The 21,988-nt window shown below is 42.1% G+C and overlaps 1 protein-coding gene across 1 annotated transcript in view; it reads right to left on the reverse strand.

Annotated features, from left to right (window-relative positions):
• COL4A6 (collagen type IV alpha 6 chain) overlaps nt 1-21,988 on the reverse strand; it is a 112,734-nt gene that overhangs the window by 26,897 nt on the left and 63,849 nt on the right. The window contains exons 4-13 of the mRNA XM_077786549.1: nt 12,119-12,253; nt 10,924-10,968; nt 5,216-5,332; nt 4,383-4,451; nt 3,481-3,516; nt 3,012-3,074; nt 2,331-2,366; nt 2,152-2,193; nt 1,203-1,295; nt 143-196 (exon numbers count right to left, since the gene is read on the reverse strand). Coding sequence (XP_077642675.1) covers nt 143-196; nt 1,203-1,295; nt 2,152-2,193; nt 2,331-2,366; nt 3,012-3,074; nt 3,481-3,516; nt 4,383-4,451; nt 5,216-5,332; nt 10,924-10,968; nt 12,119-12,253 — 690 coding nt within the window. The remainder of the gene's footprint in view (nt 1-142; nt 197-1,202; nt 1,296-2,151; nt 2,194-2,330; nt 2,367-3,011; nt 3,075-3,480; nt 3,517-4,382; nt 4,452-5,215; nt 5,333-10,923; nt 10,969-12,118; nt 12,254-21,988) is intronic.

The raw sequence follows: 21,988 nt of genomic DNA on the forward strand, positions 1-21,988 counted from the left end.
AAAGTCTTGTGAACACTTTTATCAGATTTTCCAAATTCTCTGGTGCCTAGAAACTCCTGTAGAGGCCTTGTGAGCTATTCAGAGGTTGCTGAACCATCTAACCCCTATTGGGCATGTGTTAAAAACACTCCTCTGTCCTTACCGGGATGCCAGGCAATCCTTGGTCTCCAGGGAATCCTTGAGGCCCTGGCTCACCCTGACAAGGGGAAAGAGACAAACACAATAAATCACTGTGCCTGTGAAAGCAAGAACTTCCCTGTCCACCCACCGTGCTCCTGACACCCAAAGCAAAGCTTTGTCCTTTGTTTGCCAGCGGGTGCCCTGGGTTTGTGCCACCATGTGCTGCATCAGAGGCTCTCAGCACAGAGCTGCTGCTTCCTCTGGCACTGCCTGGGCACTGCTGCTCTGCTGTCCACAGCTGTACAAGCCAAACCAGGGCATGTCATGTCATCAGCTGGGAAACTGCAACATGCACAGTGCCTCATGAAAGCAGCCAAACAGCACATGATGAGACAGCAATGTTTTCACAACTCTGCTTACAATCTCCAGAGTGAGCCCAAAGGAATGGGGTTTGTCTGAGCCTCACCTCACACTAATGTAAATTGACCAAGTACAACAATCTCCCTCATAACTTTACACAAGGGCTCAGGCAAGCTCAGACTGGGCTCCTAAGCCAGCCTGTCCCAGATTAACTCAGTATGCCTAAATTTCATGTGTCTAGAGAATCTTCAACTCAATCTTTAACTCAAACCACACAGCTTTCATAAAAACACTGATGACCTAAATTCACATCTCAGTAATAACAATGCAAAGGTGAAAAAATCTGATTATTTCAGAGTAGTGTGCACTAAGGCAAAAGAGCTAAAGCTTCCATTTATTTTTCTAAATTGATTTTTTTGCTTCAGCTGACACAATTTCACAGGTTTAACAAAAACAAACTACAGTTCACTTATTTTTTAATTTAATGACAAAAACCTTTAAATAGCTTCCAGATTTCTTCTTCTGAGTGTTGTGTATTCTCTAGTGGTCCACAATGGTCTGAGCTATGAATATTTTTATTCAATAACCATTTGACAGAATAAACTGGTACAGAAAATTATTTTGATTTGGAAACATAACAGCTCTCACTGTTCAGTAATTTTGTTCATTCTTGAATGAAAGAGCATGGAGAAGGAGAGGGTTTGTAAACTTAATTTACAGACCTTTTCTCCTTGCTTCCCCTTTGGAAATCCCATGAATTCCAGTATTCCAGTGGATGGTGGGGGACCTGGAGGCCCAGGCAGGCCCACATCACCCTGTAGACAAAAGAAGAAGATATTAACTTAGCAGACCATGTTTGATTTTCTGTGGAAATGGCCTACAAATCAGAAGAAAAACCACTTCAGTTATATCTCATGCATATAAATCTGTGTGCCTGAATGCTGGCATGGGACTTTGATCATGGGAATCAAAAGATCAGATGGAAAATCAGGATGAACAAAATGCATCAGTTTCCAAAGCCTTGTGGATATAAAACATGACAAGGAAAAAAAAAAAGGCTCAGCTATTGAGCTATTGAACCATTATGAAAACATTGCAGAAAAACTTTGGGGAGCAATATGAAAAAAAAGAAGGAACAATTGGAATTGTGGAAGGCAGAGAACCAATTTTAACATCAGCAGAATCAAGTCCCAGATTGAGACCAGAAGCCCCATTTTGCCAGTGTAAATTCTGACACAGACTGCAAGAACCCAGGTAGGACAGTGAGACTATAAATTACACACCAGTTGACTTGAAGAATGTAATGAAAGCCAGGAAGAATGAAGTCATTGGAATAACTCAATACAAGGTGATGGTGCAAAGAAACTGAGAAGTGGAGATTCAAAAGATGTCTAACGATCTCAGGTCTTGATAACCACAAAAATACTGCATTGACTTGAGATTTCCCCTTCTTCTTCACCCAGAAAAGGCTCCCATCCTTTTTAGTGTAACAACAAATAAGGAAGAAGCAAGATTCTTTAGTATTTGAACTGCCAGTTCGTCCAAGAGAAGAAGAGAAAAAGGAAAATTAAAAAAATGCTAGAATCTAGCCACTTTCTAGAGGACCAAGCTGTGATGGAACTCTGAAGTAGTATTTCCTGCTCTTTCCATAATAAAACAAGTTTCACTTACCTTTTCTCCTTTCTCTCCTTGAAAACCTAATCCCATGTTACCCTAGGAGAGAAAAAAAACCATGGATGAATGAATAATAAAACAACAGCAACAACACCACTCCTTATTATCTAAGCCCACAGCACTGTTAAACCCCAAAAATTAGGTGTAAAAAGAAAACAGGAAAGGTAGCTACTTACTTTGGGACCTGGTGGCCCAGGGGGACCCACTGGACCCTAAATATAAACAAGATCAAGATTTTATTCCTTTTGACTTAATTAGGAGCAAACAATTGAAGCAATGCTGGGATCTGCAGTGGTACCTGAACTTTCTTGCTTCCAAAGCAAAAGCAACACACATGCTCTTCAAGTCTTCACATCTCTAATAGCACAACTCTTTGGCAACGTTGTTAATTAAGAGAAAACTCCAACTTAAACCCAACAAAAATGTAGTTTGGTTTTACCTTTGCCCAATAGAAATTCTCTTGTAGGATCTCTAAAAAGCAACTCTAACACATCTCATGGCAACAAGGGCTCCAAGAGATCAGCTATCAGAGGCTGTCAGAGATCAGCCTATTCCCCTGGCCCTGGGATGAAGCAGTGCTCAGAACGGTGTAACAAGGTGTTGGTGTTGGCAGAGAGTACTGCAGAGCTCTGCTGGAGCCCTTGTTTGCTGCTCTGGATGCCCAGAGAGGAGCCTTTGCTCTTGTGATCAGATCAAACTGACCCAAAACCAAACAGCCTGTGCTGGAAGTCAGCTGTGCTCAGAGTTTTCAGATGCACAGGCACCCTGGCACATTGTCATGACACAAACCGAAACAAGGGAAAGAGAAGGGAAAACTGCCAACAGTTTGAACAAGTGCAACAGCTGAGGTCTCTTACCTGCAAACCTGGTAATCCTATAGGGCCTGCAGGACCTATTGGACCTGGAAAACCTTTTGGGCCCTATAAAAAGAACAGAAGACAAATAGAGGATGTGTAGAATTTACCCCATCAAACCCCACCCAAAGTGAGTCTCAGGAAATATTAAGTAATATCCCCATGTTAAGTAAGTCAATTTAAAAATTACAGCAATTTATCTCATACTATTAGATGTACTTTGAAAATCAAAGTTACAGGGTTCAGTGGTAGAAGGGAATTTGATTTGAAAAAGGAATAACAAAATAGGCAATAGGAAAAATCGGACTTTCTCTACTCATACCCTTACAAATCTAGATTTGCTTACGCTACTGGTATCACACATGTAAATACACTTCTCACTAATTTGAAAAGGGTTCTTGAGAATCCATACCTGAAAATCTACCCACTTAATATTGTTTAAAATCATTATGCCCCATATTAAACAACTTACAGGAACTCCATCCAATCCAGGAAGACCATTTTCACCCTAAAAATCATAAATGCATATGTAAAAATTATACAACATTATTGGAGCAAACTACAAGGAACATCAAGCTTTGTATAAATAGATATATTTGCTGTTAGTTTATATTAGATCAAGTGTAAATGGGGAAATATGTTGAAATCTCTGCTTCTATATTTGAATTGAGTAATGGAGATCTCTAGAAAAATTGGAACCATTTTATTTATGTGTAACAAGAGAAAATAAAGTGGCAGTAAAAATATTAATTACAAAACCACTGAAAATACACCATAAAAACTCTTACAATATGATTGCTATAAAATATGCAAAAGCATATCATCATAATATGAAATTATTTTTATTTCCTATAAATACAGAAGTAAATTAATAAAGATCTATTTAACTTTTACAAACTTATGAGTGTACATAATGTGGATAGAATTTTAGAAAGTTTTCTAATTTTGACCAGCAAAGTCTGTGTGAGAGGCCTTATCTCACAGAGTGAATTTTTTAATATTTTCAATATTTAGCGAAGCATATATGGAAACCAAGAATGTGACTGATAAATTTCTGGTACCTTCCAGTACAAGAAACTGAGAGGCAGCTGGAACCTCACAGTAGAAGTTGTAACATGCACTGAGCAGTAACAGGATGAGCAATGTCTCAGCATCCCAATATGGGATGAACAAGATCTCTTCAGAGACCAAGCAATTCCAGGTTCTGAGAGTATTCTGTGCTATTATTAATGAAGTTTTACAAGGCCTTTTGCACAACTCTGCACTCAGACACCCAGGATTGACACCATGAACTTGCAGTATCAGCCCTGCAACCTGTGGGACATCAAGGAGTTTCTTGTATTGCATTTTCTCCTGTGTGATGACAAGTCTTACCTTCATTCCTTTAAGACCGCCTTGAGCAAAAACAGGTTCTCCTTTAAGGCCTTTTGGGCCAGGACGACCCTGATTTTAAAAAAATAATAAAAAATAAATTTCTTGAAAAAACACTGCTTTAGTTTGGAAAGAATCTCTAATTAGCATAATGAACAAGGCAAACTCCTGGCTCCAGTTAACTGTAAAAATACCACTGCTGCTTTGTCAGAGAAGCTGTGCTATTATGAGAGCTAAAGACTTCCTGCAGCTTTAGAAAAACAAGGTTCTGCAAATATTTTCTCTGGTATTTTCCTGTTTATATTAGATTTCCCTTTCATTTTAGGCCTTTGACAACCTTAGATTCTATTTGAACCTGTTTGACATGGTATAACTCCCCTGTTCATATACACACCAATGCCATTTAGAGGGACCTTGGCAGGCTTGAGGGATGGGCCCACGTAAACCTCATCAAGTGCAAGACCCTGCAACTGAGTTGGGGCAATCCCAGCCACGGATTCAGGTTGGGCAATGACTGGATTGAAAGCAGCCCTGGAACAAGACTTGGGGGTACCTGTGGACGAAAAGCTACCAGTGTTATTTTGCAGCCCAGCCAGCCACCCGTATCCTGGACTGCATCCAAAGCAGCGATGGCAGCAGGTGAGGGAAGGGATTTTATCCACAGGATCTTAATTCTATCCTCAAGGTGGATAAGAAAATTGAGTTCTAACAATTCTAATAAACTTGGGTTTTTTTGGGGTCTTCCTAAGTACTTGGCAGTTGCTTCTCCAACGATGTCACAAAAAGCAAGTCCTGGTTTAGTGACTACAGAAGACCACATTTGAGCTGGGACGTACAGGCAGTCCAGGTAGGCCAGGAAACCCATCGGGTCCAGAAATGCCACGACTCCCAGCGGTGCCATTGCAGCCATCGAGGCCAGGGGGGCCTCTGGGTCCAGACTGCCCAGGGTGACCCTGTGTCAAGGGAAAGAGAGAGAATGACCAATGGGATCCATTATTTGCTAGTAATACTGTTGTCCACAGAAAACTCATATCTTCCTTCCAAATGGCAACACAAACAAAAATAATTGCACAACTCCCAAGCAAGTTCAGTGTATGGCAGAGTGCAACAGAACAAGCTTCTTCAGCTAGCTTTGTTTATCCTCCCTAAAGATTAAATCCTAGAACATTGGCTGCATTAATCTGATTACCTTTTTGTCCAAGGGATAGTTTTCTGAAGTACATAACTTGTGCATGAGTAGGTCCCAAAAGGGACCATCCCACAGCAGTGTGAACCATTTGGAATGTAACAGTGTCAAACAGCATGCAAGGGTGCACCTGACACCAAGAATGGAAGCAGCTCATGTGAAAGAAAGGGCAGAGGCAGATTCAACAATACTGAGCATTTATAATTCAAATCTGCTTGGAGTTTCAGTGACTTCTCTTCCTCTCCAGTGTGGATTCTTTCCTTTAATAGATCAACAGATGTTAAAGCTCCAGTATCAGGCCATTCAAGCAGAACTGCTTTATTTGTTATATTAAACATAAGACCTTAGGCAAAGCAACTGGAAGAAAGATCCAATTAAACTGACAACATTTTTTCGAAATCATTTGCAATGGCCAATTATTAATCAAGCAGATCAAAATACAATTGAACCTAATTCTGATTTCACACATGTTTTGCCCTGGTAGAGCTCTCTTAATTTGACTGCAGTTTACTCAGTATGGTACTAGTCCAAAGGAGATCAAAGGCTGGTACTTCAGGTAGTTTTTCTTCAGTGCCACATGAGTATTTGAGGGCAGAAGGCAGAAAGGCAGAACTGTCAGTTACAATGCCAAAGTGCCAGGCAGCTCCTTATGCTGTACTGCTTTTGCTGTAAGTGAGTCCTGTGGCACTCAACAAGATTGTTTTAAGGCAAGAAGAAAAATTAAACTTTTTGAGATAGTATCAGTAACTTGACAGTTCTCTCCCCGCTCAGTACACGGTGATCTTGACTCATCCCAAAAGTACTTTTGTTTTATCCCAAAGATTTGTCCTTAAGATATGGCACTAAGCAAGTTATGACTCACACTAGGAAAGTAAAAAAAAAAACAAACATGGATAAAATGGAGAAAAAGCAGAACATTAACAATCCTTCATACCTGATACTTAAAATAAAACACATTTTCAACACTAAAGGTCTTCCCAATCCAAGCCAATAGCACATACTGAGACAAAACTCAATGAGAACTTTGCAGTAATGTAAAGCTTTTTATCTAAGAATCTTTAAATATCTTGAAAAAAATGTTGGAATGCTATAACCTAGTTTTATAGATGGGAAGCTTGGGACACACAGTAGCAGGGTGATTTTCTCAACGATGCAGAACAACTTAGGCCATATTTATGTAATTACTTAAGCTGACCTCAGCTGCTGCCAGCACAGCTATTCCACACTGCTGCTTATTCATATGTATCTCTCCCTGTGCTGGCAGAGTAGGAGACAAACACAGCAGAGAAATAATTGTTCTATTTCTTAATGGGGTTGATTTCCAGTCAGATGAAGTGCTTGGTCCAGCTCATTTGGCAACTGCATTGAGATTTGTGCCAACAAAATCGAAAGGGACCTGATCTGTTTTCTGTTAGTCAACAAAGTACAAACTGAATCAATGTCAGGTGTGTCTCAACTGCACAATTAAGGCAGCTCACCCAGACAAGTATAAATTTGAGATTTAACAAGGAATGGAATGAAGTCATTCTAAAGCATTACCATCAGAGACTACTACATTAACAGTACCAGCTGCTCTGATGATTAGTCTGCTTGTCAAAATAATCATGTGTGGCGTGCAAGCAGGGACCTGCCAGGCCCTGGTAAAGCAACTGGAGTAAGCTGAAGCAGCAATTTATTGCCACTTAGATTTTTCTCTTAGAAATTACTTAATTAATTTGATCCATGCAGGATGTCATAGTCAAGAGCATCACATCTCTGACAGGACAGGAGGTGACTGCAGAGTCAGAGGCCAGGTTTTCACTTTGTTTACAGCATAAACATGACCAGGAACTATATGGGACAAGCACACACATATCTGGTTACAGCACAAGGTGACCAGCTGCAAGGTTTAGTGAAGCTGAAAGGGCCAACATCTGCCCCTCAGAGTGAGATGACAGGGAGCCAAGCTGCTCCAGCTTTCCTGCTGGCCAAGAGCCAGCCCGTGGCATGCAGCTGCTGGGTGAGCCACGTCCTGGGAAACGCTTTGGGTGAGATCTCCTAACTCTCAGACCAAGACAGCCTGTAAGAGGCCCAAAGGACTTTGGTATGCTCTTAAAATGTGAGTAGGGCTTACAGGGAGAGCACATAAAATATGCTGATCACAGTGATTTCTTATGTGTGCTAAATAAATCTGTGCCCCTGTCACTTAATCCCATGGCATCCGTGTCTGTGGTTCTGTGCCAAAACATGACACAGAACTGACACACAAGCACAAACACACATTCTGTGTCTTTTGCTTTAGGAAAACAACCCACAGGATTTCCTTACTTTAAAGCTAATCAGCAATCAGAGTTCATAATATTTGTTTTAAGACCCTTATCTGAAGAGATATTGAATACCCACAACTGACTTCCTTGAGAGCTGCTAAGTCCTGCCTTAAAAGAACCTTTTTCTCAGGGGTTTCAAATACTGATTTAAAGAGCTGGTTTGACCTGAAAAAGTGGTGGTTAATAGTTTCATTGCTCTCACCTCCTCTAATTCCTCTTTTGGCAGATGTGCCAATTGAACACAAGCACCTCAATTGACTAAGGCACAAGACTTTCAGACTTTACTTATACATGTCAGGGTGATTAGTTTACAGATCCGAGTTAAAACACAGGCTGGAGAGATGCTTGTGCTCTCTGTACCCACAAAAGGAGGCATTTGGTGTGAGAGACAGATAAGGAAATTTGAACTGGTTATCTGGACCCTCTTGATCTGACTCTTGTTTGTACACTGACACTGTGATCCCAAGGGGCCTCTTTTCTAAATCAAACAGTGAACAGGCAATCCCAACAGGAGAGTTCCACAAATAATTAAAAGCAGAGAAACAAATGCAATTAGGGATGAATACAAAATTAATTGAATAAACAGTTCAATGGGTTGCTAAGACAAGTGGCCTTTACAGCCATTGGCAAGTGCTTGCATTTACTCTAGGAAGGTCACAAAACTGCCTCTTCATATAGCTTTGGCTTTCATGGCACAGACAAGGGCTCACTTATCATAAAAGTATTTCCTTCTAGAACCCCTTGGACAGTTAACAAAAAGCTATATACATCTCCCAGCTTCAGTTCCAGCTTTTGCCAGAGGTGTCCTTGAATCTTGTCCCATAGGAAAAAAAAAAAACTTCCCAAGTAGGACTAAGGATTTTAGGGCTTCTACAGCATGACATGAAAGTCTAGCAATAAACACATGTAGCTGCTGTATTTACTAGGTTAAAGGGATTAGTCAGGCCAGCTGCAACAACATGATTTACTTGTCACCAGCATTCCCCAGGGGAACTCTCTGGAATACCACTTCCCTTAAGGTCAGCAGTGGGATTCCCCTCTGAATAATGGCTTTGCCCATGGCCATGACTAAACTACACCTGCCCACACTAACATACCTGCATACTACAAAAAAATATCTCTTTATATTTGGATGTGCAGAGATCACAATATCTTTTTACTTCTCCCATCTTTCTCATACACACATGTTCTCTCCTTTGCTCCACATTTCACACATCCATATAAAGTGCCTATATTGGTACACATTTCACAAAAAAATCTAAGTTACTCCCTATCTTGAAATGTAATGGCAAAAGTGAAAATATTTACTCAAGCAGTGGTGGTTGCTATTTTCACCCTACAATGGAAGCATTTATCTTAGTGGTTATAATGTAAACAGTATGAACAAGTTTCTCTTTCCCCTTTTTCTGCCCTGCAGTTGTGGCACATGAGAGCCACAGTGATGAGCACTTTGCTACTCTGACCAGCAAAATCTGCCTCTTTCCCATTAACCCATTTGCAGAATGTTGCAAAGCAGAACAGATCTGCATATGCTGGAGGCTTTGAATCCTCTCATCTGCCTCCCCTTCTCTCTCCTTGGAATGCCTGTAGCTGCCAACTACCTGGCAATGGCTGCTGCTCTATCTCTGCCTCCCCTCATTGCTGGGAATCCCCTTTCTCCAGAGCCTCATCTGAAAAAACACCCTGAGAACAGCACGTTCCCACAGTGTGTTCAATTAAATTAAGTATTATGGGAACAGCTTGTTCTCTTCAGACCTCAACAGTTGGCTGGTGGTAAAAGCAAAAAAAAAATAGCAGCAAGGGAGTAGAGCAGGAGAGAAAACAGGCAAGGATGAGCAGAGGGGAACTAAAGGAAAAGGGCCAGGAAGGAACTGGAATCAAACAAGCTCATTTACGAGGCCAACAGTGCATTTTCAGCCAATCTATCATAACTATACAGTTTTTGATACGAAGTAAGAAAACACAGTTCAATTGTTGGAGCTCTTCAGCATCTGAGAAAGTAGGGAAGATGAGAAAGAGTATGAGCATAGTGTGAAGGCACAATGACACACAGAATGGAAAAATGTCATAAAGAAAATAAAAATAAGGAGAGGAGGAGAGAAGGAGGAAGCAGGATGAGTCAAACAGGGTAGAAAGAGTAAGGAAGATTGGGGCAACTTCTAAAGCTGATCCAGCTAAAGTTCCCCTGAGATACAGCAAGATATCTCTGTCAGAGTCCCTGGAGAGACCAAACAAAAAAAAGCTGTCCAAGAACTCTAGCTACATAATTTTTTATAAACTGTCTCTAGAATATAAAGTTCTAAAGAATGAAAGAAACAGAAAGTTCCTGATGGTCAGGGAAAGTGGTTACCTACCTGTCACCTGACCTAAACCAGGACTAGAACCTAGAAGAGAATTAAGGGTTATCTGGAGAGCCTCAGCTCTCATCAGTGTTTTAATTCATGTCATAGCAAAAGATGATTGAGGGAGACCTGGTAACAGCTATCACATACAAGAAAGCTACTACAAAGCAAAAGTGAACAATGTTCTCTCTGTGTCCCTGATCAGTAACGTGAAAACTAAGAGCTTTAAACTGCAGAAAGAAAGACTGAAGTTAGGCATTAGCAAAGCTTTTCTAATAGAAAAGTCAGTCTACATCATCACAAGGTTTTAAAAACTGCTTAGGGAACTCATGCTAAAAATGGCCTGAAGCACAGCTGATCATGCCTGTTTGACTCCCTGAGGTCCCTTTCAATTCTGCAAATCTTCGATTTTATGCAATAGTGTTTTTTAGGCAGTGCTGAGGGAACAGTGGTGCTGAAAGAATAGCTAATCAATCATGCAAACAATCCCCTTGTAACTCAGGCTCATTTTCTGATATGTATCAGCTTCCTATTGTCTTACAAAACAGCATGGAATCATCAGGTGGATTAACAAACACTTCCATCTTCCTACAGATAGAAGCAAGCAATTGCTATGCTAAATACACTATGCATGTGCTAGGAAAATCTAATCAGGTGCTTTTGGCTGTAATTACCATTCTGGTGATTTATATCTACATATGCAAACTTACTGGGATCCCGTTGATACCCTGGAATCCTGGAACTCCCATTGGACCCTGAAGAAAAAGGGAACACATTATATTTCTCTTCATTGGTCTATACATTTCAGTTACCTGTGAGATATTTTCCACTCCAACACTTTCAATCTTGGGCCTCTGCTTTCAAAACCAAAAGGAGCAAACTATCTCAGGCAGATTCCCTCTGACCACAGGGGTCAGTGAAGACAGGAACTGAGCATCTGAGCTTGACTGGATGCCAAATAAGTGTTACAGGAATGTTTTAATCAGGCAATTTAATGTAAACATGTAATCTCCTACTGCACATCTGGGAAAAACAAGATGCCAGGAAAATAAACAAACTACATTTAACCCTTGTCTTTCCAAGAGTTTCAACAAAACTTACATATTTTTGTACAGTTGTCTACAGTTGGATAGGACCCCCAGAGACATGCAGACCACTGCATTAGCTACAGACTGCCCAAGCTGCAAGTAATTACCATACCTTGTTGCTCTGCTCTGAATAGTAGCAAAACAGACTGTGTAAGCAAAATTCCCTTACTTGTTCTTGCTTTGGAAAAGTAAAATATATTTTCCCACAAGAGATGAAGAGAGAGAATCTTATGGCATGTTGGTATTGCATATGTATCATTTCAGGGAATAGAAACAGTTCTGGAGTAACTGGATTTTTTTTTTCAGTGCAAAGAAATTGTTTCCAATCTTGCACATTGCATTCATTGACACCTACACCTTATGGGCTACTCTATTTATTATGACATAGTTTATTGTATTCTTTTTTTTAGAAATAATTTTGTACCTGCCAAACTGAACTGCAGATTTTATTTAGTACCCATTCTTTTTGCTTTTCTAGACACCAGCTCAGGATCTTCTACATAGGAACCAGCCCCATGTCTCCCTGCACAGAAGTGTGAATAATAGCCTCTATCCCTGGGCATGTGAAGTGACAGACTACGTGCAACAGCAAAACTCATTTGGCTGTAGCTCACCTACCAGCATGGCTACACTCTTAAGTACCTTTAGTATCTGTATTCTCATTCAAAAATAAATGCTGACAATTCTCTAAAGATACTGTTGAAATGCCATTGTATTTTTATCCCTAGACATAGTCCAAGATTATCTTTATTCACTCAAAAATATACACAAGGCCATAGAACTATTGCAGGGACAGAAAAGTCACTGCTGAGCCTACCTTGTCACCTTTCTGTCCAGCTGGTCCAGGAGGGCCCACTGCTCCTCTCTCACCTTTTGCTCCAGGCAAACCTTCTGGGCCAGTAAATCCAGGTGCTCCTATTGGTCCTTGAAGCCCAATTGGTCCTGGTCGACCCTAATATACATTAAAACCAAGTCAATGCATCATCTCCACAAACTCCCTTGTAATTACTGTTTCCAACTCAACTTTCAATGCAATTTGATACCTCTCTGGGTAGTTAGGACATCCTAAAGCTTTCCCTGTCTATTCTTAGACAAAGACTGCCCAAAACTCCACACAGGACTCGAGATGGGGCAACACCAGCACAGAGTAGAGAAGGACAGCCACCTCCCTAAATTGTCTGGTGATGATTGGAGGTTGGAAAACTCTGAGATCAATCTAACCTTTGACTGAATACCACCATGCACATGGAAACCATATATCTAAGTGCCACATCCATCCATTTTTTGAACAATTCCAGGCATGGTGACTCCACTATGTTCCACTTCTTAACGCTTTGCAGTGAAGACATTTTTCCTAATATCTGTCAGGGTCAGTTGGTGAGACCCCAACAGTGTGAAAGTCCTTGTTCCCCTAGCCTGGCAGCCAGAGAAGAGGTCTGGAATATGTGAAGTTGAGTTCTCAAGGTTGTTTATTTCTCCTTATCTATATTTTCTCTCTGACCTGCTGAGGTCTGCCTAGTACAGAAGCCATAGCAGTCTGGCCGGCATCTTGGGAGGTGTCTACCTTTTATATCAAAAGTTACGTATTGTCTGTTTATAACAATGCACCAATATCTAACATCTATGTTGGACAGTGTGTCCCTATCCTAAACCAATAGAAAAGTGTCACCATCACAGCAAGACATGAAGGACAAGAAGAAGGAAGAAAAGGCTAGGACACGCCCAGATTCCTCCATCTTGTACCCCAAATTACATTCTAAAAAACCCTAAAATTCTACTTTTCCACCCTGTGTCAATTCACCTATGATGCTACTCAAACCCTTCTGGCTTGTAATTCCTCATATAGAGTTGGCAGCCTCTCCCCTGGGCTAAAATCGAAGCCAAAGATATTTTTGACTTCATGCTAGGGTCTCTGAGCCCCCTGCTTGGGTCTGGAGACAGCCAGGGCAGCCAGAGGGATGTGCTGAACTCCCACAAATACCCATCCCGAGTCTCCTCGGGCACAGCTTGAAGCCACTTCCCCTTGCACGACCGCTGCTTGCCCAGAAGCGGCTCACCACCACCTCCCTTCAGAAAGCCCTAGGGTCCCCACCGAGCCTCCTTTGCTGCAGGCTGAGCAACCCCGGCTCCACCAGGCGCTTCTGACCACGCCGGTGCTCCAGCCGCTCACCGCCCCGCTGCCCCGCTCTGCGGGCGCCGCAGCGCCGCGGGCACGGACCCCGGGCCCGGAGCCAGCGGGGCACGGCCGGCCGCTGCCGCCAGAGGGCGCCGCCCCCCGGCCCGGCGCTGCCGGCCCTGCCCGGCCCGGGAGGAGCCCCGGGAGGAGCCCTGGGGAGATGCTCCCCCCGGGAGGTGCCCGGAGGAGCCCTGGGGAGATGCTCCCCCCGGGAGGTGCCCGGAGGAGCCCTGGGGAGATGCTCCCCCCGGGAGGTGCCCCGAGGAGCCAGGCTCGGAGGAGCCCTGGGGAGATGCTCCCCTCGGGAGGTGCCCGGAGGAGCCCTGGGGAGATGCTCCCCCCGGGAGGTGCCCCGAGGAGCCCTGGGGAGATGCTCCCCCCGGGAGGTGCCCCGAGGAGCCAGGCTCGGAGGAGCCCTGGGGAGATGCTCCCCTCGGGAGGTGCCCGGAGGAGCCCTGGGGAGGTGCCCCGAGGAGCCCTGGGGAGATGCTCCCCCCGGGAGGTGCCCCGAGGAGCCCTGGGGAGATGCTCCCCCCGGGAGGTGCCCCGAGGAGCCCTGGGGAGATGCTCCCCTCGGGAGGTGCCCCGAGGAGCCCTGGGGAGATGCTCCCCTCGGGAGGTGCCCCGAGGAGCCAGGCTCGGAGGAGCCCTCGGGAGATGCTCCCCTCGGGAGGTGCCCTGAGGAGCCCTCGGGAGGTGCCCTGAGGAGCCCTGGGGAGATGCCCTGAGGAGCCCTGGGGAGATGCCCTGAGGAGCCCTGGGGAGATGCTCCCCTTGGGAGGAGCCCTGGGGAGATGCTCCCCTCGGGAGGTGCCCCGAGGAGCCAGGCTCGGAGGAGCCCTCGGGAGATGCTCCCCTCGGGAGGTGCCCGGAGGAGCCCTCGGGAGATGCTCCCCTCGGGAGGTGCCCCGAGGATCCCTGGGGAGATGCTCCCCTCGGGAGGTGCCCTGGGGAGATGCTCCCCTCGGGAGGTGCCCCGAGGAGCCCTGGGGAGATGCTCCCCTCGGGAGGTGCCCGGAGGAGCCCTCCGGAGCTGCCCTCGGAGGTGCCCCCGGGAGGAGCCGCCCGGTGTCAGCGCCCTGCTGGGCTGTGCCCAGGGACACCAAAAACACCACGCTAAGGTCCCCCAGTATCAGCAGAAAATGCACTTCATGGCTATGCTTTCTACCGGCAAAATCAGTGGATTACACAAAGTTGCCCGCGTTAAGGGGTAAAACTTTCATGAAACATCCTGATCCAATCAATTCCATATATTTGCTATTTCTATTTAAAACACACAAAGACAACACATACTGTCATCTTTTTCCCCACCATGGACAATGCCAGGACTGACTCCGTATGAACTCAGAGTAATTATTCCATTTTATACTTCACGACTTTCTGAAGCAACAATGAAAAATGAACAATAGTCAAAAAGCATGACTTCAACTTTGGTTGCTTTTTTGTTTTGATGTTGTGAAATGTCCAAGTTAGATAAGAAATAAGGATTAGGACTTATAGTAAAATAGAATAGAGAAGGAAGTTAAAAAAATTTACACCTTAATAATTCCACCACGTAATTCCTCCTGATTTTAGTTCTCATGTCCATGGAAGTGTGTTTCCTTTTTACTTCCCTAACTCCATAAAACAGCAAAAGGAATGCAGCTCCCCGCTGCAAGTGTTTCAGTAATCTCAGCTGGAGACATACAAAGCCCTGACTCACGGCTTGGCAGGTAAAATACTTTTACTGTTAAATTAAAAATGCATTGTTACATGTTTAAAATCAAGCAAAGTGAAACAAAGTGTACATGATTTTAAAATTTCTTTTTCCAGGATCATTTCTAGTACCTGTTTAGGCTAAAATATTTTTTTCCATATTCCATGCATCTTTCTTCACTGTTGTTGCAGTTTTCTTTTAACTGCAACAATTCTCCCATATCACTCTTTCTGTTGTGTTTGTTTCATCCTGGCCTTTTAACTGAGGTCAAGTGTGTGTTTGATATTTCATACCTTTTCTGTGTAGACACTGTCCAGAGTGTGCACTTCCAGAGGTACACACTCGCATCTGAAAAGGCTTTTATGTTGATTATTTTTAGCTTTCTTCACTCTGGGCTAATTATCAATAGAATCCTTTATATTGGAAACTATATAATCAGAACATTAATCCCCAAATCTTCAGCTGTCCTTGGCAACCAAACACAACAAAAAACATGTTAAAAATCACATGCTCTGCTCTCACTTAAAAAAGTTAAAGCTGAGACTGAATTTCCCATAATCATAAGCAATTCAGAGGCTTTCAGGCAACTATTCACTTACAAAGCATGGGTTGTGGACTGCTTACCTCAAGGCACAACAGTGCTGAAGCATAACCTAAAACTGTTACACTTACAGTCTTACTTACCTCTCACAAAAGAAATGGCATCCAAGAGCCCACCAAGTTTGTAGAGAAAACACACTGTGAATTCTTCATTTGTTTGAATTGCTAATACTTCTGTATTCCATTAGCTTGATTGCCTGGTTAATGATAGTGTTTCACAATGACTGGAACTGATGGGAATTAACATTTTAGGAGGCTTTTGTTTTGCTCTGCTGCAGGTGGCTCTGAGAAATAGATCTAGACTGGAGAGTAAAGACCAGCAACTACACCTTCTGCTTGTGTTTGGATGAGCAGCTCTTGGACAGAAGAATTAAATATGTTCTCTGTGATTTCAGGGCCCACAGCTAAATAGCTCTCTCCTGCATTAGTGCCCTACAAGAAAGATTTTAACTGCACTTGAAGATTTTGTCCAGTGCCTTGGAGTATCACTAAAGCATAAGGACACAGTAAAGTGCTTCTAATCTCTCTGATAATGTGATTATGCCATGATAATCAGGCTCTCAAGAATTCCCACTGTTTCTTTTGAAGTCTGTGTGGATGGAAATCATGTTTTCTATGCTGAAACAAAGGACTTGCCTTCATTGCTAAAAAAGCAGTATTTTCGTCACTCAGCAGCACTCCCATGAACTGTTCCAAGATTAAAGCATTATAAAGAGCAGACACAATGGCATGTAGGAGCAATTCAAGGATAGCAGCACTAAGAAGACTCAGGTTTTACCATGAGGTAAATTTACAGACCTCAATGCCACATGGAACTTCTGTCTGACCTAACACTTACCTAGTCTTTATTGGGCTTTAGCCAGTAAAGACTATCCAAAGGATAAAACAATAAAACAACTCTTAGCAGTGAGGACAAGGTGAAATATAAAATATGGATTACATCAAACAAAAACTACAAGGAATCACAGAGCTCCCTATTATTCATCTTTAATGTTCAACACTAGCACTTAATGCAAGCAATATAATTTTAATTTTTTTAAGATGTATGACAATTGTTTTTAAAAAGAGGAAAATTATAGAATACTAATTATATTAAGCAATAACAAAGCAAATGAAATTACTGTGACTTGTGAATGTTCTCTCAAATGCCCACTAGAATTTCATATGTGAAATCTATGACCTGCATTCTCAAACTTATTTGTGCACTAGGCTTTTACAATGCAGCAGCACTAAATGAGATGCCTGTCTCTAATGAATATGATACTGGTAAAAATAGCTTTTTTTTTTTTAATATACCTGGGCATTTTCATAGTTAATTTTGGATTCTGACCAAGTTTGTGTCACAAGATCAGCATGAATCATGTCCATCTCTGTTATATCCATTGCAAACCGTTACAAATACACAGCTGGCTCAGACATTCAGCTTTCCATTCTCAATGTGTGGTAAGCAAGAGCAAAAAATGCCTGGAAAAGGAACCTCCCATTGCTTCTGAGTCACCACACTGCAGAAGGCAGTAAAACCAAACAGCCCAAAAGTGTAATTTGATGGCAGTGTCTTTCAAGGTGGAAAAGGTTCTGCACCATGTACCTTTTTCCTTATACCCTTTTAAGTTCACCTGCGTGCCAGGGTGTCATGAGGAAAGGCTTGAACAATGGGTAATGTTGGGGCCTCTGCTGCTGCACAACCCAACACATCACAGTTTCTCTATTGTCCCTACCCCTTTTGCCAACTCTAATACCCCACGTAAATTTTCGCCCACTGAAGCAGAGCTGCTACACATAGCATTGCAAATTCCAAACATTCTTTTATTTCCCATTGTCTCTGTGAGCTTGGAGAATAAAGCATAAATCTATTTGATTTGTCACTGTGTAAAGGAACACACATGGAAGTGGTATGGAACCATTGGATAGCCTACTTATTTCTGGGACAAAAAAAAAGCAAATACATACTTACTTGGGAAACAATTCAACTGGCCTAAGTCACTGTCAAATGCCAACTCAGTGATTCATCACCATAAAGAACACTGGAACCCACTAAAACAAATCTAGCAGCTCTGGTAACTAAGCAGATAATACTACTGATCAGGAAGGGCAGAAATGATTCCTATTTTTGTTAGTAAATTTGTAGGCTGCCATATTTCAAGCAGCAAAAGCACTATTCATTTTCTAAGCAAAATTAAGGTCCTGTGTATGAAAAGAGCAACTAAATTTAAATATGCTCATGCCTTCTGAAACTAACACATGGTTTCTTCTCTATGAGAATTCAGTGACCAAAATTTGTAAAAGGTTCTTATTCACATTCTCTATTCCTTCACCCATTATTTGCCCCATAAAAGGTGTTTTATTGACACAAAATATTATTAGTGAAATATTTACTCCATGAGCAAATACTTTGTTGCTTGAAGCATCTTATGCTTGTTTGATTATATAAAGATGAACCAAACAACCAACCTTTAACTCATTATTACATTCCGGCTCTAAAAATGCACGTTCTCATATACTGCATCCTCTAAGGCTGAAACTTTTAAGGAAGATCTATGTACCCGATTCTTGTTGGACAGGACAGCCTGTGCAAGGGCCTGGTCCCTCAAGATGCTCTTTCACACACACAGATTGCATTTCCCATTTAAACCAAGGACATTCTCTCTGATGAGAGCCACCAGGTTACAAAAGCTGACGCAGGGATCGCCCTGAACTCAGATGAGGGCTCTGTCAGTGACTTACCAGTGCAAGGCAGCCGTGTCCATGGCAAGCAGCATGGCCTAGCCCATCCTTCAGCTTCCCACCTCCACTTCCTCCCTTGCATCCTTCAGCTTCCCACCTCCACTTCTTCCCTTGCCATTCTTCAACTTCCCACCTCCACTTCCTCCCTTGCATCCTTCAGCTTCCCACCTCCACTTCTTCCCTTGCCATTCTTCAACTTCCCACCTCCACTTCCTCCCTTGCATCCTTCAGCTTCCCACCTCCACTTCTTCCCTTGCCATTCTTCAACTTCCCACTTCCATTTCCTCCCTTTTCCTCTTCAGTCTGCCCTGCCTTCACAGCAAGATTCCCACAGCAGTGGTTCTCTCTTGCTAGAGAGACAGAAAGTAGCACAGCAGAGTCCTGCTCTCAGCTGGGGCCCTGCAGTTCTACTGTAATAATAATAATTACTGATGAAAACCCCTTCACTATTTTCCTAAATTACAGGTCAGTTATCCAGTGCCCTGCTCACATTCCAGAGTAAGTAATTATTCTTCCTACTGAAAAATGCTTTGTACTTTTAAAAAAAATCATTCTTCAGTTTTTCTTCTAAAAACTTAGGGGAAGTCTTAAGTTGAAAAAGGCTCTTTTATTTCTGTCATATAATTCATTGCTCCTCTACACAGCTTTTTACCTATGCAGCATGAGAAGAATACAAACAAACTGTATGTGCACACAGAAATAATGGACCAGAAAAAAATCCTGTGCAACAATCCTACTTCATTCAGCATCCTCCCACAAATGCCATTGTTTGGGGTCTTCTTCTGTTTTGTTTTGTTTAAGGAAGGATATTAGGGTGATTTTTTTTTATTTTATCAAAAGCAACATTTTTTTCATGTACCATGTGAAATTCTTTAGTATCACAATGCGTTTCAAAAGCTTTCTGTTTATGCAAAGCAGCCTTTGGAATGCTCACACCGCTGACTGTCAAGGCTGCTCTGGTCATCTCAGGACCAATCTTTTAATGTAATAATGAGCAACTGCAGGCTGAATCCCATAACAATTTTAAATTTAAATTCATGTGATAACATCCATTTTCAAAAAATAATTCTGTTATTTCCATTAAGCCTGACTAGACATGACTGCAAGTAGAAAATCTAGGTGATAAAAAACTGTGTCTGTCATGTATATCTATGTATGTGTGTGTGTATATATATATATTATATATGGCTTTACACCCTATTTTTTAACTTAAAAAATATTTTAGCTTTAAAAATTATTGAAATCTGATTCCACAAATTGTTTGATGAATCCCATACTTCAGTAACAAAGTTGCAATGGATAGTTTACCACATTATAAAACAGAACTATATATGGGCTCTAGACAATTTTTAAGACTATCTTTATTTTTTAATTGGATATTTAAATCTATGAAAAGCTTGTTCCTTAGAATGCTTGATTTCCAGTTAAAAGCTTTCATGAAACATCCTGATCCAATCAATTCCATATATTTGCTATTTCTATTTAAAACACACAAAGACAACACATACTGTCATCTTTTTCCCCACCATGGACAATGCCAGGACTGACTCTGTATGAACTCAGAGTAATTATTCCATTTTATACTTCAAGACTTTCTGAAGCAACAATGAAAAATGTACAAAAGTCAAAAAGCATGACTTAACTTTGGTTGCTTTTTTGCTTTGATGTTGTGAAATGTCCAAGTTAGATAAGAAATAAGCTCCTGTGGGAAGGTTCCAGGCCACAGAGAGCACAGATAACATGAAAGCCTGTGAAAGCCCTTGTGGGCTGTAACAGCCGTGTGAGAGCAGCACCCCTGAGGCCACAGCGCTCCTGTGCTGAGCCCCAGAGAGGAGGGGAGCCACGGGCAACACCCCACAGTGATGGGCACTACAGAAGGTTTTGAGTTATAGGGATTTTTTTTTAATAAAGAGCAAGCAGCAGGATTTACAAAGCAGAGTGATGACTTACATTGTATTTCAATTGAACAAATAACCAATGTATGAAAATCCTGAGTTAAGACTTACTTTTAAGGAGCTGCATTATATATTTGAATTAAATTTACTTGCCTTTTTCATGATCATCAATCAAAATTATGCCCTTTTTCGAGCAGAACAAAAGATTTGCAGAGACTAGATCCTGATGAACTGCATCGCAGAGTATCACCAGAGCAGAGGTGATCACCCCTGAATCCCCAGCTTACCCACTGTTTGTTTAAGCCAATCAGCTGTGAGCCTCAGGTGATATTTGGTCATCTGAGATTAAATTTTTGCTATTTGCCACAACAAAAGCTCTTTTTGCTACCTTGGCTGATATCTTTAGGGCCTTTTTGTGTTTTCAGTTGGCAGAGCAATACAAGCTTCATACACCAATGAAGACAATTTGTGTAGACAGCACATGAGACTGACAACAGGTACTATTCTGAAATCGTGCACATGGGTAAGCCTGAATTAGAGGCAGCTGAGGAAATGAGACATGAAGGAGGAGGTAACATAAGCAGGAACTGCTGCTGCATCTCGTGGAGCTCTGGCACTACATTAGACCCATCAACATTCCAAAAAATAGGGGCTATATTAAAATACCTGATTATGAAAACTTAACAAAAATGTTGAAGCCAGTGAGGTCTAACTGACTTCAATTTACTTATGAACTAAGTTTTTTTTTTTTTTTTTTAAACAAAAGAGCATAGTACAGCCAAAGGTTTGAATGGTTTATGAGATTTTATGGTCTTTTGCAACCTCAGTTCATATTCTCTCCCTCAAGCCTTCAGTGCCTAATCTCTAAAAAATGTTTTAGAAAGCCTTTACAGTTCTCCGACCTGTTCACATAGGACAGCAGCTGTCATAACATTTTCCTGCCCTTAATTGAAGGAAGAGAATTGGAGCATTGTGTACATCTCTTGACAGCAGAATAAGTCCTGAGCTGAATTTTAATACAAAAGAATTAGTTATTTCAGAAGAACACACAGGGTTTCTCTAGAACTTCTTTCCATTCTCCTGGTGGCTGCACAGGAAAGTAGACAAAGTAGCACATGCAAAGTATTTTCCTCACCGGGATGCACACAGGTCACCTCTGGTGAGAGCAGGGCAGTGGGAATGACCAAGTGGCAGCTCCTTGGCAGTCAGTCCCACAAAGGGGATGGTGGAATGACAAGTGAGGGTCACATCCCCTCTGTCCCCTGGCTCTGTGGCCAGGAGTACATGTATGTGTGTGTGTGTGGCGCCTCTCCCACACATTTGGGAAGATGGAGCAAGTTATTCTTCACAATGTAAAGGGCTTTTACTTAACTCATTATTGAGGAAGATACAACACAAATTATAGATATTTGACAAGTCTCCTGGGGAAAACACATGATGAATCTTTGTAACTTCGTGGGCAGCCACATCATGACTGCTGCCCACAAAATCACAGCTTCTGCCTCTCCTTAAGATACCCCCTACACAACAACATTCAGGGATCTGATATGGGCTCATAAGGAAAGAAAAACTTGCAATATTGTGTTATTTTCCCAT

Source organism: Lonchura striata, chromosome 14, assembly GCF_046129695.1.
Source record: "Lonchura striata isolate bLonStr1 chromosome 14, bLonStr1.mat, whole genome shotgun sequence".
NCBI lineage: Eukaryota > Metazoa > Chordata > Aves > Passeriformes > Estrildidae > Lonchura > Lonchura striata.